At 46.1% G+C, this 18,962-nt stretch overlaps 1 protein-coding gene across 6 annotated transcripts in view; it reads right to left on the bottom strand.

Annotated features, from left to right (window-relative positions):
- The window catches only part of LIMS1 (LIM zinc finger domain containing 1), a 76,850-nt gene that overhangs the window by 31,614 nt on the left and 26,274 nt on the right, over positions 1-18,962 (bottom strand). Inside the window, exon 1 of one of the 6 annotated variants that reach the window (XM_075136418.1) lies at positions 16,679-16,721. The exons of 2 other annotated variants lie outside the window; for them this stretch is intronic. Coding sequence is in view for 2 of the 4 variants with exons in the window: in XM_075136374.1 (XP_074992475.1) it covers positions 4,371-4,477 (107 nt within the window). In the remaining 2 variants the exon portion in view is untranslated. Of the gene's footprint in view, positions 1-4,370; positions 4,493-12,641; positions 12,886-14,559; positions 14,703-16,678; positions 16,722-18,962 lie in introns of those variants that run through there. 3 more of the 6 variants (XM_075136409.1, XM_075136382.1, XM_075136374.1) reach the window with 3 other exon arrangements.

The raw sequence follows: 18,962 nt of genomic DNA, 5'->3' as shown, positions 1-18,962 counted from the left end.
AAAATAACAAGTCTTCCCCTCCGTTCTGAAAAGCAGATTTCTCAGGTTGCATTTAGTTCAGTGGCTGTTGCATCTGTTGCAGACAGGGGAGATGAAGGTGCCAGGCAGCCCCCTGCACTATGAATGCGGCACCTGGGGAGCATCCTCTGTACTTAAGGTCTATGCATTGGTAAGCCTAACTCAAGCAGGGGAAGAGAGGACTGCATTCAGCATCCCGACCCCAGCAGAGGTCTAAACCAAGCACATTCTTGTACTGTGCAAGTTCAAGAAAAGGATGAGATATCCAGACCACCTTTTACGTGGGGTGGGCAGGCTCCAGCTCCCTGTAAGGTCAGTAAAGCACCACTAACATCTATAGCAGCAGATTAAAAGGCTCCCAGAGAGGTTATGAGGTTTATTAAGTGATACATGGAGCAGGAAAGGTAGAAGGAGAAGCTTTCCCATCCCCATCAACGTGCTGTGCTGTCAGGACAAGGGCTGGGACTCCTTTCACCTCTCCGCAGCTGATGGGATGACCTGGGCATGGATTATGCCAGGAGGAAGTGGGGTGGAAGGGACGAGAGAGGCTCCCTTGGGAGGGCAACTCACTCCATCCTAGGACAGGTTTCTAAAACAAGGGGATGAATCCTACACTCCCATCCCAGTCCTGATCTCAGTTGAGCTTATTTATGGCCATGGGTGGCTTCCCTTGAAATGCCCTCGCTCTCCTCAACCGGATGGGCTCTGGCAGTCCTCCCCAGCCCCCTCAGGTCCTCACCACTGCCAGGGGGACAGCTCAGCTGCTCAGCCACCACACCGTACCACCTGCAACATCGAGGTAGCTGGGGCAGATTTGGAGCTAGCAATGAGCACCAGGCTGTAAACTGGAGCAGAGCAGTGGCTGCAATGCAAGGCGTCAAACCGCTTCTGCAGCAGGGTGAGGAATCACAGCAACTGGGTGGGCAAAACGAGCAAAACCGTGCACACTAAAGTAAGCTCTGCTGCTTGCAAATCAGGCCCCGCAGATAGCCGCAGCTGCGTGAGATGAGTTCCCCTCAAGACGACCTGGCATCTATTTGCTAGAGCATGAGGTGTTTGGAGAGACTCTGTTAAATTTAAACATTTACTTAGGAGCTTCCACTGTGAACAGAAATCTGACAAGCTATGAAACTTAATGGAAAGAGCCAAACTATATTCCTATGGTCTTTCCTGCAAAAGACTGAGGGAAATGTGCATAGGGACTGAGTCATCAGAAAGTGAATAGCAGATCTGGAAGACAATGATGGGGGTCAAACTCTGGCTGAAGTGACATCAGTGGACGCAGATGCAGAAGCTAAAGCTCGCCTTCCTGTTGTGGAGCTCAGAGTCCCATGGCACAGGACCTATCATGACGTTATGTCAACATAGGAAATTATTTTTATACTATAAAGAGAATTGTTTCAAGAAATTTTGGTTTCTGGAAAATAAAATGTATGTGATTATTAATTATTAATTATTAATTATATGATAAACATATGCTCTGTACACGTTTAGGAGTTCCAGTATACTGCTTCACAGTGCCCTAATTGTTAATAATCATCTCAGGTGTTTTAGGTACCAATGACACTGGCGTTCCCAGGAAAGAGCAAAGGCAGAATTTCGGCACCAAGCCCCCCCGAGCTGCTTTGCAGCGCTGACACTGCCAACGCTTGGCTAGATCTCCACCACAGTTTGCGGGCACTGAAGACCCCATCCTACCGAGCAGCGTCCGGCTCCTGCCGCGACGGCCGGACCCAGGAGCCGCAACTACAGCGGTGCTTGCAGCAGCAGCGCGGAGGCAGTCCAAGACACCCTGCAGCCAAGGCGAAGGGGTGTGAACGGCTGTCTGCTGGGTTTTACTGCTTACTGCTGTTTTGTGCCTTACCAGAGGAACACCCCAGCCTGGATCCCAGGAAACCGCTACCAAAGGAGACGCAGACCTCAGAAAGGGTGGGAGAGAGAAATCTCATACTGGGGAAAGGTGTAAAAGGCTGTGAAACAAAAACTGGCAGATATCACGTATGACTTTAACAAAGGGCGATATTCTTTTTTTTTTTTTTTTTTTTTCTTCAAATATAGAAATTCTCACAGGATACCCTGAGGACATCGGCATCTCGAGCACATTTTGGCCCAGGATTAGAAAAATACAGTACCTGAACCGAGAAAGCAGCTTTCAGTGAACTGTTCCTCGAGGGCTGATATTATTTAACACATGTGGATTAATATGTATGTAAAACGAAATACAAAGACGCTGGAACAAAGAACTGGAGAAAGAAACTACAGGAGGGCATTGCAAAGCCATGGAGGATGGCAAGCTATATTTAGTAGACATGAAAGAAACCTCTTGTCTTTCTTGTGGACTCTAGATACTCTGAGAGTATGTGCTAAGGACAGGCATCTAAGTGTCGCCGGAGAGAGCACATGAAAAAAGCTAGAGGTTTCCAGTTTTAGAAAACTAAAGAACTTTTTCTCTTTGTTCCCGATTGCTCTTTGCCCTGTTGTTATGTCATTATTTTGTATTTACAGTGCCATAGCCTTTTGTCATGGAGAATGCAGTAAAAATGACAAATAAGGCTGCCTGGCAACACACAGAAATATCACAAAATGGGTTAGGAAGGAGCAAGGTTTAGTTTGAACACGAACCAGCTTAAGCTATTAGCAAATACGAGAGCAGCTCTGTCTTTAGGTACGGGTTGTCCCCCTGCTCTAAGAGCATCATCTGGCCATGTCTATTCACCTTCTTGTACCTCCAATACCCTGCCCTGAATAATTCCCCAGATATGCTATTTCCTCCACTTGGGTTTTATTTCTCAAGACCAATCCCCGTTTCACATATTTCTCATCTTTAACCCAAAGAGGCTCAGGAAAGGATCAAAACACCTGGACTTATACTGGTACAGACAACCCCTTCTCCCTTCCCAGCCCAAAAAGGGTTTCATTCAATCTTGGATGTGCATATAAATAAGAGAAACAGCAACACATCTGTAGAGCTAGCACTCATTTTTATGTATATGCTTTAAAAAGCAGCTTTCTCTTCCCTAAGATCTATTCTTCCTCATTGCTAGTTTTGTATAAAAGAAACTAAACATAAAAAAGTCAAGAATCTCTGTACATCTCTTACTCTACTAAGTCTGATTATTCTTCCATCTATAGTCATATGAATATAATATATACTGCTAATGCTATTAGAAATTCATCTAGGAAATAAATTCAGAATTAATACTATAAATAGATACCAAGCACACATGTCAGACCCGCAAGTTAACACATTTCTAGAACTGATCGATATTTCTGATATCTCATGGCAGTAGGTTACAATCATACATTTTGCCACAATAATTTTTAATTAAGGTGCTTAGTTATAACAGAAGGGTAAATCCCCCACATCTGAATAACCCATCCTTCTGAAATTGCTAACTCAGGTAATGAAAGCACAGTAACAAAACTCCCTTTTAACTACACAGCACTCCAATCTGATGCACAACCACCACCAATGAAAAATAATCTAAAAATACAACCAGAGAACAGGCATTAGGAGATAGGAAGTACTTCCTCTCCACTGAGGCTTTTGTTAGCGTTTACACAAGGATCCTTTTCTGAGGAGCTTGAAGCGGGAACAGATTGCTTTCACGCCGAGCACACTTAGAAAAAAAACTTTGCATTTTCACTTCTTTTTTTGGTGTCTGCGCTTACTCAGGTTACAAACAATTTTTTAATCTCCCTGCTCCAAACAGAGGCTTTTTGAAAATTCACTGTTACTCTTTCAAAAGGCACGCAGCATCAGGAAGATAACCCTGGACATTAAATGGCTTTCCGATTTTTGGTCACCCTTCCTGGATAAGGTCAGGCTAAGCGGTCCTGCTGCATTCTTTTGTCTAAAGCCCTTTCCACAACAAAGAACCCCCCATGAAGAAAGCCAGAGCCCAGAAGCCGCCTCCAGCCCCTCTGCAACAAAACCAGCCCGGCGGAGGGGCTGCGCCAAGACCCCCGAGAAGCAGCACAACCCACAGCGCCCGGGTGACCGACCTGACTTCAAACCAGACCGAGCAAAGTTGTCGGGCTGTGGAAAGTTTTTTACTTGCAAGTGTCGGCTGCCAGAAGGGATCCGGAAGCCAGCAGCGGCTAACACTTGCCCTTCCCAGAGCCGGGGAAGGGAGTCACACCACCGCCAAACCCCACAAAGTCACCGTATGGCTCCTGTTATCCCTCCTTCAGGTTTTTTTCCGTAGTGCTTCGGGACTGCTTCTCGATGCATGTGTTTTGCAATGACTTTCCAGAGCCGTGTTTGCATTTTTGTCTGCTGAAACCACCAAAGCAAGCAGGCTGCCGAGAAGGGCTCGGCGCGCCGGCTGTACCCGTCAATGCGCACTCACCTCAGCTTCTCTTCGTGTGACCCGGGCAGTCCCACACTATCAGGGCGATCCCGTCTCCTCCTGTACAGACCTGAATGTGACAACTCTTTCAGCTGCAAGGCCGTCATATTTCTCTACCTAGAGGGTTGGTTTTTTTAAGGGGGGGGGATGTTTTTGGCTTTGGGTTGGGTTTCTCCCCCTCCCCTGCCTCTTCCAGATGTTGCTGCCGAGGAGCGTGCCTTGCTGCCAAGATGCCTGGAGAGAAGAGGCTGGGCGGCGTGTCGGCACACCTGCGCCCGCCCGAGCTACCAACCTCTGCAGGCAGGGCAGGCAGGCGGCCGCTGCTCGGCTTCCTGTTTCTCATAGGTACACACCCTCCCGAAGGGCACCACATTTCCTTTATCACTTGATCGCACCTAAGGGATGTCTGCCACGAGCTCACCGGCTTCCCTCCGGCTTTCTTCAAACGCCCGCCGCCCCGACGGGAGCGACCCTGCCCCGTGCTGGGCAACGCGTGCGGCTCTCCCAGCGCCTGCCGCAACGAGCCAGAAGTCCCCAGGGCTGCGATGAGCTCTTAGCTCTTTCCCGCTATAGTTCATGACAAAAAGAAGGTCATCAGCGCTACAAAAATTCAGAGTTACTCAAGCCTGCGAGCAAACTCTGACAGGGAGATGAATGCAGCTAAGTCTGCAGCAAGCCAGCAGTAACCAGCATTAAAATACTCTTTTGGAAACACAATAGCGCTGGGCTTGTCAGAAATTGCTCTTTTCCACACATCTTGAGAAGCAGAAGAAAACCGCGATGTTTTTTTCTTCCTACTCTCAGCTATCAAAACATAACCACCGTAACTATTTGTCACATTTTGCAGTGATGGAATGTCCTGTGTAATTGGAAAACAGGAATGAAAGTGCTTAAGGTTTTCTGTAAGACAGGAAGGTGACTAGCAGTGGTTTGCAAGCTCTGTGTCTCATCTCAGTAATAAAACTCTTCAACTTGAAAGGAGGTTTCAAAAAAACCCACCTTTTAAAAAATTTTAAAACTTCTTTGACGTTATCCGTGGCACATATAAACAAAAACTTAATTCAGAGTTTTTACTTCTATGTTGAGAGTTGGGGTGCGGTGTTTTTTAAATGAACTTGCATTTAATAAAAGCCAAGAAACCTAACAATTGGCAAGGACTGTTTTGACTAGGATAGGAAACAAGTTCTATGTAGTATGAATTTCATAGTTCATTATTAAAGTGTTTATTTTGTAGCAGAATACATTTCTGAATTCTTGTAATGGAGAAAAGCGTAACATATGTAATACTGGGTACATCACATGACACCAATTTTGACAGGATTACCAGACTGAACACAAGCACAGTAATTTTATATAATACTGTCAATGTGCTTCAGTCTGGAATGTCATCAACATATAATATAAAACATCACACAATGGAAAAATAACAGAAATTATTTTGGAAAAGGAATCACATAACATGCCAACTAGATAATGGCTGGAGAAATTCAAAGTGATTTATATGATGTTAGAAGGTTGCACACACTGAAACGTCAACAAGAGCTATACATCTGAGCTCCTGTCCTCAGAAAATAAAAGAAAGAACAGTCACGATATTTGCCTAAACACGCTGCATTCCAGTTTCAAACAAAGTATTTAAAATTGTTTCTCAATACGCAGTAGGATAAGCTTAAACATAATTAAATGCCAATTCTCTACAGCCAGTCAATCAGCGATTCAATGAAAAGTTAATGCTGTTACGAGTGGAGGTTAAGGACGGCAGATGACAGATGCTCATGGCACAGCAGCTTTTATACATTACCACAGTTTTTACTGAGCTTTAAATATCAGTGTACCAATGATTTATTTTTGTCCAAACAATCAATTTTAGATAATAATAATCTAAAAAGTGTAGACAGAGTAGATTTTTTCTGTGAAAAAGCTCTTCGTAAACTAATGAAATTGAATATTACCTACAAATTTGTTCATAAATTTTTATTCACTACAGTAGCAGTCTCTTCAGTGTATACTGAATACTTTTGTATTAATCATGACACAAGCCTATCAAAAACTAAAGGACACCTCTTCAACCACTTTGCTGCAAGTTGCGTTAGTGTGAAGTACATAGCATTAAAATTCATGTTTATCTGTATGAACGGCCCCTGTGCTTGGACAGCCTATGGGACCATGGCTTTTACTAAAATGTACTTGGAAACCAGAGCTGCACCAAACCGGTATTATTAAAATTTAAAATCAATGCCACCAGACAGAGCATGTAAATTGACGGAATACAAGAAGTCCAGACACAAAAATGAGTTGTTTGTTACAGAGACCAAACCCACCTCAATACAAAGGAGGGCAAGATGGTTAGTTTTTTAAAATAGACCTGGGAGTCAGCTCCACAGCATCATTATTTCACCGGCTTCTTCAGCAAACTCCAACAGGGGTCTAAGCTGATTTAGAAAAGACCTTCTTGGAGGACTTGAGGACAAGCTAAAAGCTTTCTACAAGAAGAAATCAAACCGGACTTCTTTTCTGCCCTATGGGATCGTCCACCGATCCTCATGAGAGAAGAGGTTTCAAATCTGAAATTACTCGAACAGCCAAACCTTAAGTTCTGAGTATCAAACACGTGTTGTAAGGGTGTTTTGGGGAGAGATGTTGGAGAATGCAAAGGATATTTCTCCACTAACTCGCTTAAAGGTTGCCAGAAAGCAACTCGGATGGACCTCGCTCTGCAGGAAGAAGAACTTCCCCAGCGAGTGCCTCCGGCTCCCCACACCCCCTGTTACCTGCCAGCCCCTATCTGCTGTTTATAATTCCTTTTTTGAGAGATTACATTCTTCTCGCGTGAGATGGGGCCATTTGGACCTTTCACATTCCGTCAGAATTTTTAAGGACCGGCCAAGTTACCATGGCTTTTCTTATTACCGGTAACACGCAGCCTTCTTTTATGTCCTGTGCTTTGAAGGTTCACTCTTCATTTTCCAGTGTGTGCCTCTTCACTCATGCAGCTGACCTTCCTCCCGCCCCCAGAGAAAGCTAACATTGCTACTGCAATCTGATGGATAAGCATGGTATTATCAGTATTTTATTAGAGGAAAATATTCACCTATGTCTAAGCAGCAAAAGGTGGAACCTAGACAGAAACTACGCAGTCCTTCATTCATCCCAAGCAACAAATAACTTTTTGTTATGTAGGACAAGGCTCACGCTTGAGGTTTCATTGCAGTCCTACAAAGCATTTACCTTGGTATACCAGGCCTGAAGTGCTCTGCCTTAAATTTCTGTGAAAGTACTGTTGTTCTGGTGACTGTAGGTATTCAGCAGAATTTTGCAATTTAATAATCTTTTAAGACAGACACGTTACATCTGGTTACTTTTCACTGCGTTCAAAGGGATGTGAACAGTAATCCATGATGCTGGAAACCATGTCACTGAACTTAGGAATAACAAAAAATGCCAAATACTTCAAATTCAGTACATTTCTTCATGAGTCTGTATTTACAGAGAATGCACGTTAACTATAGAAACCAGAAAAAACAAAGTTTTAGCTCTCTCATTCCACACAGAGAAGCCTTTATTGACGTGATTGATCTTTTTTCCACTCCAGTGGCATGTTCTCGTTTTGTTTTTTTTTTTAACTTTGAAGAAACCACCAAATTTCAATTCAATTTAGTTGAAGATTTTCAAAGCAAGAGAAAAAGCTGTTTTCAGGGCAGCATAAAAGGTCAAAAAAATAATCAGAAGAGCGTTATAAGAACAGTATTGGAATGCTCGTAGCATGCACACAGTCAAAAGGTGGCTGCAGTGGGGTAGCATGTTTCTCCATCCCCCATTGCTCGCCCAGCTCAGCTCATCACTGGGATGAGTCTCCAGAGGAACGTGTCCAAGAGCATTGGTTTTCATAGAATCACAGAATCATTAAGGTTGGAAAAGACCTCTAAGATCATCGAGTCAAACCGTCAACCCAACACCACCATGCCCACTAAACCATGTCCCTAAGCGCCACATCTACACGTCTTTTAAATACCTCCAGGGATGGTGACTCAACCACTTCCCTGGGCAGCCTGTTCCAAGGCCTGACCACTCTTTCAGTAAAGAAATTTTTCCTAATGTCCAATCTAAACCTTCCTTGGTGCAACTTGAGGCTGATTCCTCTTGTCCTATCGCCAGTTACTTGGGAGAAGAGACCAACACCCACCTCACTACAACCTCCTTTTCTACTATTTTTCACAAGGTCTGGAAGAAAAACACTCTTTAAAGCCAAGGAAAAGGCTTGTGCGTCAGTGGGAATGCACGGGGCTCGCTGGAGCAAGTGAAGGAAAGTGGCAATAACCCTTCCAGCAGTTTTGCAAGAACCCCCGAAGCGCCCAACTGATGTGCCAACTGCAAATGAAGCTTTACGCCTCTCTGAATTAGGCTGCTGAGGCAAGTCCCCACAGATGGGTTTGGTGTCAATGAATAGCGTACCACACCTTGGGTCCCTGCTAGGGCAGGCAGTGATGAAAGGAAATGAGCAGAGAGGAATCAAGCCACAAATCTGAGGACGCAAACCTTGAAAAAAAAATTTCAAAGCTTCATGGGAGCCTAAACTGTTGATTCAAGGAGTTAAATAATTAACTAATTACATGTTTCCTTCCTTGTCTAATGTGACTCTAACATCTGTTTTGATGTTTCTTGCCCTGTTCCACTTAGCGATCAATCAATCCTGAAGCATGCATATTTAATCTGCGGATTAGGCTAAGTACTGAGGCACTTGAACTATCTTCATGGACACTGCAAAGCAGCGCTATGGATTTATGTCCATGCTCCAGCTGACCAAGCACGTTTGCTGCAATTTAACGGTAGTTGCTGGGTTTTTTTAAACCTCTTCTGTGGATGCACATCCCTGCCATACAATGTAAAGTAAAAAAACTACATGATGGTGTGCTCAACACCCTTCAGAGCAGCGACGCACTCAACCCACCAAAGTCCTCTGGGATTTGAGAGGGCAGAGGGAAGGCAGGAGGGCTGCTGCGGTGAGCATAGGGGTCCCTCCTCGCCCTGGTGGCACCAAAGGCATCTCCACCTCCACCACAGGTGGCCCATGAGGTTTTGGTGAGGCAAGGCAGAGGTCCCTGCTCTTGTTCCAACTATTCTATTCCAATAATAAAAAAAAAAAAAAAAGCAAGCATGGGAAAATATTCTGTCTACCCAGATGTGGAGCAAAGTCTTTTGGCTGCCTCCTCCGAGCTCTCTGCACACGCTGCCCTGTGAATTCCTAAAATTCAGAAAAAAAACCTTTCAAAAGGTACATTTTTCTCCAGCAAGTGGAATCCTACTTTGGCTGAGCTTTACAATACCTCCCTCTACTGGGAAAATGCTGCCTTATTTCTCAGTGCCAGTATTTCTCTCTACAGCCAGAGGGAGGTATGGATTAACCCACATATGCTTTATTAATTCAGAGTGGGGCCAAGCTGAGAGCAAAGCAGAGTGACAGACAAGTGGCTGAAGATGCAGGTTAGCATTATAGCTAGAAATTTCTAGCATTATAGCTAGAAAATTATGCTGTTAATCAGTAGATGATCAATGCATGAGTAGGTGTGCAAAGAAGAAACCATGTGACAAAGCATGAATCAGTTTTATCCTGCTATTTGTACATAAGCCTGTTTAAAAAAAGAGTTGGCAAGCACTTGAAGCTTTAAGATGGGTACAATTACTCATATGGACCCTGAACTCCATGGGATAAACATCTTAAAAAAGAGAAAAGAAAAAAAAAACACACCAAAAACATGGGGGAAGGGAGCGTTTAAAGCCAGCAAATTCAGAGTTTAGATTAATCTTCATAGCCTAGAACTTGTGGAAAAACACAGGCAATTCCTGATCTGCATTTCTAGATACGGGACCTTCCCTCCAGAATAAGTTTTACTGTCTTGGAATTGACAGCCTCTTCCCAAAAGAGATTTTCAAACCCAATCAGAAATACACTTTTTACATTTAAGCACTTTGTTTATGATGCATGAAGATCCTAAGTCTGAAAAAGAAGACTGAAAAGTCTTATCTTTAAACAAGTTGACTTCTACTTGCACCCTACTGCTGTAGATATATCCAGAATGTTTACTCTACTCTACTCTATGGGATAAAACATCTTTGGAAATGGGGGTAAAAAGCCCCTGGTGCCAGCTGGCTTACTGGGTGATTAGAAGTTCCCCAGCAGAAGCTACGAAAGACTGAGGAAGCCTCCAAGAAAAAAACAAAGACAAAAGCAGAACCTGAAAATGGGTGGCAAATGAAGGAAACCGCCTGCAGAGTTGCTGCCCTGCATACCCTGGGGAATTACCTGCTCTGACGGCCAGGTTTGTGACCCGAAAGCCAGCGAGCCCTTCCAGGGCTGCAGAAAGGGCGACTCAGACATTCCAGATGGGCAACCGCTGAGACCTGGTTTTGTTGGAGAGCTAGTGGGAGATCTCAAAACAGGCCCCAGACTGACTTTGCCCTTTCGTTGAAGGAATGGGAGTATTATTCTCCAAACATTTTTCTCCAAAACACCACTCATCAAGGTTAAATAAACGCGAACAAACCCACAGCAGCATATAAACTGCTTCCTCTGTGACTGCCCAGCAATTATTCTCCTGGCCCCTTTGTTTTCCATCTCACAAACAATTTTCAAATGACTAATGCTACATTACAAGTAGAGAAAGAAAAGCCTCTCATCAAGGTTTTGTGTTCTTTACACCGAAAGGAAATTAAACTGCCAAGGAGAGAAGGCAGCACGCTCCCCTTGAGAAGGATGGAAGAGGTGCCGGTGACCCTGACAACGTGCACATGCTTGAAGGCACCACCATCTCATGGCACACAACCAAATATGACCACCAAAGCAGTAGGTGACGCTACTTTATGGCTGCAAGTGCTGAGGTTTTAGAAGGACAACCCACCCCTCAGCTCCCGAGAGGGTACCGGAGCCTTTGAATGCTGCTGGTTGTAAGAACAACGATGACCTGAATGGTGAGGGATGGTCAATTTAGCAGCCCAGAAGAAGCAATGATCTTGGCTGTATGTCTATGAACATACCATGCAGCCACCTCACACAGTCCCTACTGCCCAAAAAACAAGGCAGGGGAAACACATTACAAAGGAAAGGGGGGGAGGCATTGGGGCACAGAGAAAACACTTGAGAGAGCACAGGAGACCAGATATACTGAAAAGTGGTCCTACACTCTGACCAGCATTTCCAAGAAAGGTAAGAAACCAGTGGTTCCCTGGAGATTATCACCTTTAAAAGGTCAGAGACTAGTAGTATGATGGTTTCTAGTGTAAGAACTAAAGTACTTTCTAAAGCAGGATATACAAAGTAGCTCATGTGTCTAGAAAAATAACATAAACACTTAAGAAACACAGGCAAGGTGCAATTTTCAGCCACTCAAAAAAATCTTAATTTTTAAGTATATGCATTTTGGTTTCAAAGTTATTAAAACTTGTAATCCATATCCATGCAGAAAAATCCATACTGAGAAAGAAATTCACAGTGCAAAAAACCCGAAACTAATTTATCCTGAAAATTCAGAATAATGTAAAACAGAAACACCATTCCCCTCCCCTTAATGCTGCAAAAATTACTTTTGGATTCAGCACAAAAAATAAAAATACAATCTTATATGGGTTTTTCATAATATTTTAAAGCACATGAAAAACACGCTTAAGATTCTTAAATTAGAGCAAAAGCCTTAAACCAAAAAAGCACAGCTACCCTACTGTAAAAGGTTTGCTTTGCTGGAAAAGTGACTGATTTCTGAACATAAAGATTCCCTCAAATCATACCAGAAGCGATACAATTTCTGTAACAGGTGGGACAAAACTATTCCTTCCATTGAAATTACATTTTCGGGTTCAATTACTCCATCACTGTGTCCTCTTCCTCAGCCACTGCCCATTATCCCATTGCTCAAAAACACCCGTCAGCAGCAAAGTATCTTCAAACTGACCATGAATCCTCTGTTCTGGGTGGGGACAAAATAGTGTCCCTAAAAACACTCCAGATGAGCAACGGGTAAAAAACTACTGGGAATACCAGGACACCTCTACACATTTCAAGAACGACGAAGGACTTTGCTCAAAGCCTTGTTGCCAGTGCGCTTGCTTTTAGTAGTAATAAAACCCAGCAAGCTAAACTATTATCTATCCTCTTCCTAACCCCGTTTATCACCATTCCCATGCTGTACAGTTCGCTGCCAGGCTGTTGGCTTGGAAAGCAGAGTAACGTGCACCCAGGCAGACGCGACAGCCAGACCCTCAGCCCAAGCCCACACTTACTGGTAGGGTGCAGCCTCGCTGGCAGCAGGTTCGCAATGAGCAGCCTTTCCCATATATAGCTTTACATTGAATAGTCACTGTTTGCATGTTTTCCCTGTGGTTATTACTGGTAGTTGTGATAAAATTTAAAAAAAAAAAAAAAAAAGTGACTTAGCAAACCACTTCCTTCTTTCACCCCCTAAAAATTTGACGCTGTAAAGAAGAGGACAAATCCATCCAAGTTCACAGTTCGGCTCCACAAATTGTGTCACGCCAATTCTCCATCCCAAAACCACCAAGGAGAGCGAAGGAAGCAAATTCTCCACCCCACAGGAAAGGGTACAGCTTTAGTTATACCATTGGTACTTTTTAAATGACAGAAGTACAAAAACCTGCAGAGGGAGGAGCCAGCAGCTGTAGATCCACTTCCTGGGATCATTGAGGTGTTTTGATCTTACAAATTTCCTGATACTCCAGGGACTGAAGATGATTGTGACAACTTCAGCCCCTCAGGAGGTATATCTTAAGTTGTGGTTTTTTACACTGTTATTCTGGGGACAAAGAGAGAAGGAACAGGCAACAGCTCTGTGTGCGTAACTCCAGACATCTCAATGAGCGTGACAGGGTTCCAGGTCCCTACCTGGCAAGAGCAGCCCCTGGAGTCACTGGCGAGCAGTGAACAGCCGCGCAGGGCCACGCTACCTCACCGCAAGCACCTCTGTCAATGACAAGGGGAGGGGGAAGATCCTCTCTCCCCACCCTGCCACCTGCTGAGAAGGGAGGAATACCCTCTGATTTTCTTCTTTTCTGAGACAAAGGCAGCCAGTTGCACCCTCCATCTCCTGGAAGACCACTGCCATCTCTGACAACCTCAGCACAGGGCAAGGACTAACTGGGAACAGAAAATAACCACCACCTCCTAGAGCAGGTCAGGATGATCAACCCGCATGACCGAACAAGAGTTGAGCTGTGTCCCTCTTGTGGGGATAGAGGCTCTAACTCAGTTTTCCTAAAGCAATCTGAACCCCTTGCACGCCTCTTCAAAGGCCCCAGGCAATCCTTTGCAGCAATATCCGCAAGATCGGTAATGTTCGCCCACCTCTTGCTACACAATCAGAGCTGTATCAAGTGGACCCTAAAACTTGCTCTCCGCCAGTGATGGGGACAGAGAAACGAAGCCACAACCTGACCTCCGCGGGGGACACACAGGACATGCCTCCAGGCAGAACGTGTTCCCAGCTCTGCTCACACAGCAGTATGGCTCCAGGCCACCTACAAGTGCAAACCTACCCACCAGTATTTTCCACTGCACGCTCTTAATAACGTGTCTTTTGGCCTGCTACTAGTTACCGAGAAAAAGATAGGAAAATGCAGTTTTCATATATCATGCAATCCATTTAAAGGTAGCTTTCTTCTGTGTAGGTAGTGGCTTGGACAGAGTGAGCCAAACAATTTTTAAAGGTTTAGTATTTTCTAATCACAAATACCTAACCCTCCTAACACTATTTTACCATTCATTGACAATAGGGATTGCAAAGTATGCTTGTAGAGTTTATAAAGGAATTCAAGAAAATGGATATTTTTTTTCTTGGTCACTCAGAAGGGTATTTATTAATAACTTAAAAGCAAATGCATCATGTGAAAACTTGACTACTCGCCCTCCATGCTTCCAAGCTGTAAAACTGAGTAGGGCCAGCCCCAGATCTACAGCCGCATTTAACGGAGAAACTCATGTGCTGCTTTCAGACATGGCATTTGTGCTGGCATTTGACAGTGGCCCTAAAGGCAATGCAGAAATCTTCTCTATTCAGATATTAAAAACTGTACTTGGTGCACTGTAGTGTATTTATCTGCAATATTCACCGCATCTGGTGAATACCTTGCCTTCTTCCAAGATTTTTGGCAGACAATGCACGTGCATCTCGTTAATCTTCCTTACCTGCTTTCACCATATGCACCAAATGATGCTATGCCGAACCAACAGAGCCTCTTTTTGCTTTCCCTTCTCCACCATGTCTCTCTATATCCTGCTTCTTGCTCCTTCTGTTTCTGTCTTCAGGCCACTTAACATTATCGCTAACCCTTTTCTGTGGACAAATTAACAATGTAAGTTATCTTTCCAAGCTGCTGTTTCCCATACCGCCAAATAGTGCTTCCTCATTTGAGCTTCTTATCTCTTCCTGTGAAGGCCCTTCAAGTACAAAAACAGCAGCAAAGTTCTATTAAACTTATCACTGGACAGTTACTAACCTAGGAGAAAGAATGCACTGCAGCTTTGTCTCTCAAAATAATGTGGCAAATGTCAAGGTAAGAGCAGTTTGTTCTCGAGGAAGAAGAAAATTACAGAATGAGAGGCCTCGCTTGGTATTGCGATGCATGTTATTTCATGTATTGCTCATATGCCGGCAGTTCCTCTTTTATAAGAAGGCAAGGACAGTTTGTCGATTCATGATGACTATAAAAGCTGCAAGGCTTCAAGGAGAAAGCCAATAAGCATCTGCTAAAAGGGAACTAGGAAAACAAGCATTAACTCTTCAATTAGCACTTTTAAAGCACATTTGAGTCATTTATTAACCAGTTTGGCCTGGCTAAACTATGTTTTTCAGTTATGTTCACTTTGCAGTAGTTGGCCCTATTGTATCACCAACCCTTTTTCCAAAAGAGCTGTGCTAAAATAAAACTTGTGAACAAAATTACGGCCGAGGAGAGCAGGACAAGGCCAGCCCCACACAGACCACGCTCATAAGCACTGCCAGATCTCTGTGGTCGCCTGGACTGGGTGTTAGGGGAACGCAGCGCCGAGCCACTTGAACAGCTCTAGACAAAGTCACACGGCCCAGCCAAGCCCATCAGCTTGGTCCTGGTGCCAGGGCTTCCAGCACCAGCAGAAGATGGAGCAGTAGCCATGGCACTGCGGTGATGATGAAGCTCCCAAGGTTGAGGAGAGGGGCTGGACCTGAGCTAGGCATGAAATTAGACTGGTGGTGTAAAGCAAAGGTTGACTACAGGGGGAAGCCATTGCTTCAGACCCACATTTCCCATAGTATCTTTCTTTGCTCCTCTAGCAGGCCAGCATGAAGCAGAACAGCACACACGCGTGGAGACAGATCCCCAAGGCTGCTCCAGGATGCTCAACGCTCTATAGCTCCTGGTCAGGTCTGTCCCCTTCTCCCTGCTTCAGGCAGCTTGGGTAATGCTCCACAAGGAGATCTTTGAGGTGCCCACATTGCCAGGAGCTGGCGGAGAAGCCAGACAGTCACACCCTGCAGCTGTCTGCCCCACCACGCTGTGAGATCACCATTCCCGGAGCAAAATAAGCAGAAGGAAACACGTACTCATGCCTCAGCTGTTCCAGTTTGCTGAGGGTGTACACAGGAGATGACTGAGCTGATCTAGAAGCTCACTGCCACCGAAAGGGCAAAGTCTAGTTCCTTTTCTCTCCTTCCACTGCTCTTCCTTCCCCCACCAGCATACTCCTTCCTCCCCTTACCTCCACCCCAGCTGCAAGGAGCAGCACCCTCCTTTAGACCACCTCTTGCTCTCACGAGAGCCCTCTCCCAGCCGATGCAGCCTGCCAAACCAGCAGAAGACTGGTTTTTGGGGGGTGGGTTAGTGAATGCAGCTGGTGCAGAGCAAAGGACCGGTGAGCGCCACATCCAGCACAAGGGAGCAAGATGCAAGAAGCATCTCTCCATTTCAGCAAACGTGAGATGTTCTCTCAGCGTTGGTGTCCTTCACTGGGACAACCGGCACAAGACTGGCACATGCATCCCCTCCTGCAGGCTGGGGAGGAGGGAGGGGAGCTGGGGGGCAGCAGGCCACGGGCACAGCCATGGGTGCACTTGAATGGAGGGAAACTTTGTGAAAACTGTCTTTATCGTCTTTTTAGGACCTTGTGATCCCAGCCTTCTCAAGGTTTGCAATCATCTCTCCCAATTAACCGGAATCAGTAAAGGACTGGTAATTAGAAGATGGCTTCATACATTTCAGAAGTCATCTGCATGGGAATGGCGTGCTTCCCCCTGCAAATACCAAATTAATTAATACCCTCGACTCACGCTGTGGTGCAGAGAGGCCGGCCCCAGAGCCGAACCACCACTTCTCACTCCCCTCACTTTCCTTCTCCACACCAAACGCTCCCAACAGCTTTTGCAGCGGCCGCGCTCCGAGCGATCCCCGCCCTGAGAGCACCGGCCTGCAGCAGGAGCCCCCGCCTGCAGCCGCCCGCCGGCCCACGGGCCGTGCCCGGGACCCACGCGGGGGGGAGCGGCCTCGCCCTGCCCCGGCCCCGCCGCGGTCTCACCGGCAGGGGAGCCGGAGAGCCGCCATCCTCCCCGAGCAAGCGCCTCTTCACCACCCCCCGCCCGAAATTTGCTTGTGCGGCTGCTGCTGCTGCTGCCGCCTGCCCCCTCCGCCCCCTGCCCGGCCGGGCACGGCCCGCCGCTCTCCCCTACATCCCCACCAGCGGTAAAGGCGCAGCCTGTTCAAAAGAAGGAAAGGGGGAAAAAAGGAAAGCCCCTGGGGTTTCCCCTTGCAGTCCTTCCTTTCAGCGTCGTCAAGGCTGCCGTTGAAAGCAGCTAGCCCCAGGTCACCAAAGGCTAACAGCAAATTCACTTAAATCACAGCTGGACCTCCGAACCAGCCTGACTCGGGTTCAGGCAAGAAGTCAAAATCGCAGCTGTTCAAATAAGGAAGAAATTTTTCGCGATGAGGGTGGTGAAACACTGGAACAGGTTGCCCAGAGAGGTGCCCCATCCCTGGGCATTCCTTGAATGGAAACATACATGGAAACATTTCCATGGAAACATTTCCATGGAAACATGGAAACATTCAAGGTCAGGTTGGATGGGGCTCCGAGCAACCTGATCTAGTTGAAGATGTCTCTGCTCATTGCAGGGGAGTTGGACTAGATGACCTTTGAAGGTTCCTTCCAACCCAAACCCTTCTATGATCATATGAAATGGCACCAATAAAAAAAAATCTCCTGCTCTCACATGACAAGAGGACAGTCAGTAATTTCTCTTCTCTTGAACTCGCTGCAATATTTAAACACAACTTTTGAAAAAGTGCTATTGCTACACTTAAGACAGGCCTGGAGCGATGCTCTGGGATGAGCTGCACTGCTTGGCTGAAGGCTCCTCGCCAAGAAGTGATGGGAAACACCAGCTCCATGGCTAGACCCGCGCTCCTCGCCGAGTGTCCTCTCCGGGGCCCCGTGGCATCTGCAGGCTGAGGGGAGCAGGAGCAGACCGCAGGGACTCGAGTGCCAGGCACAAGCGGACGGCACACCTACTGCGCTGTGGGACTGGAGTCGTGGCAGCTGATCAGAGGAAGTATTTGATGTTGGGAGCTGTCAAAGGCTTCCTCTCCTCTAACATGCTTAGGAATAACATACTGCTGGAAGAAGTGAAAGTGGCATTTCTCTTGTTTAGCAGTTAAACAATGGAATCTCCCCCCAAACCAATAAACACTACTCCCCAGTTACTTTTAGAATCCCAAAGACACTAATGTTCATCTACTTTGAATCTGCCCATGGTCCTGGTTACTGTTATAATTTCGTCTGCAGAGTCCAAAGCCGCACTGACCAGATCCTAACCCCAGGATCCTCAGGGCCACAAAGGGAAGACATCATCCCTGCCGTTCTCCCCAGCCTCCTCCTCTGCAGTTGCCGTGACGGGGGAAGACAAAGAGCAGGGCTACAGCATGGCTGGATGGTTCCTTGCAGCCTGCATCCTGACATGCGGGAGATGCGCATACCCTGTCGCATGCAGACAGCACAGCCGTGGGCACTTCTCATCCCAAACTGGCACACGCTCATCAAGGATATGTCAGGGCACGGGTCCCATTTCAGGACCTCTGACTTCACATACCTACCCCGCTGTACCCATCTCCTTTCTGGCAGAAGGGCACACAGAAGGAGGAAATGCTGTTTCGGAGAAAAAAGTGAGCCTAACTCCTGGGTAGGGCTATCGTATTCCTCTATGCTGGTTTGGGGTGGGACAGAGTTAATTTTCTTCATAGCAGCTAGTATGGGGCTGTGTTTTGGATTTGTGCTGGAAACTGTTGGTAACACAGGGATGTTTTCGTTACTGCTGAGCAGTGCTTACACAGAGCCAAGGCCTTTTCTGCTTCTCACCCCACCCCACCAGCGAGTGGGCTGGGGATGCACAAGAAGTTGGGAGGGGACACAGCTGGGACAGCTGACCCCAACTGACCAAAGGGACATCCCAGACCATATGACATCATGCAAGAAAAGCTGGGGGAAGAAGGAAGGGGAAGACATTTGGAGTGATGGCGTTTGTCTTCCCAAGTAACCGTTACGCGTGATGGAGCCCTGCTTTC

Source organism: Calonectris borealis, chromosome 1, assembly GCF_964195595.1.
Source record: "Calonectris borealis chromosome 1, bCalBor7.hap1.2, whole genome shotgun sequence".
Taxonomy (NCBI): Eukaryota; Metazoa; Chordata; class Aves; order Procellariiformes; family Procellariidae; genus Calonectris; species Calonectris borealis.
Note: the sequence above shows the minus strand (reverse complement) of the source record. Positions and strands in the feature narration are given on the sequence as shown.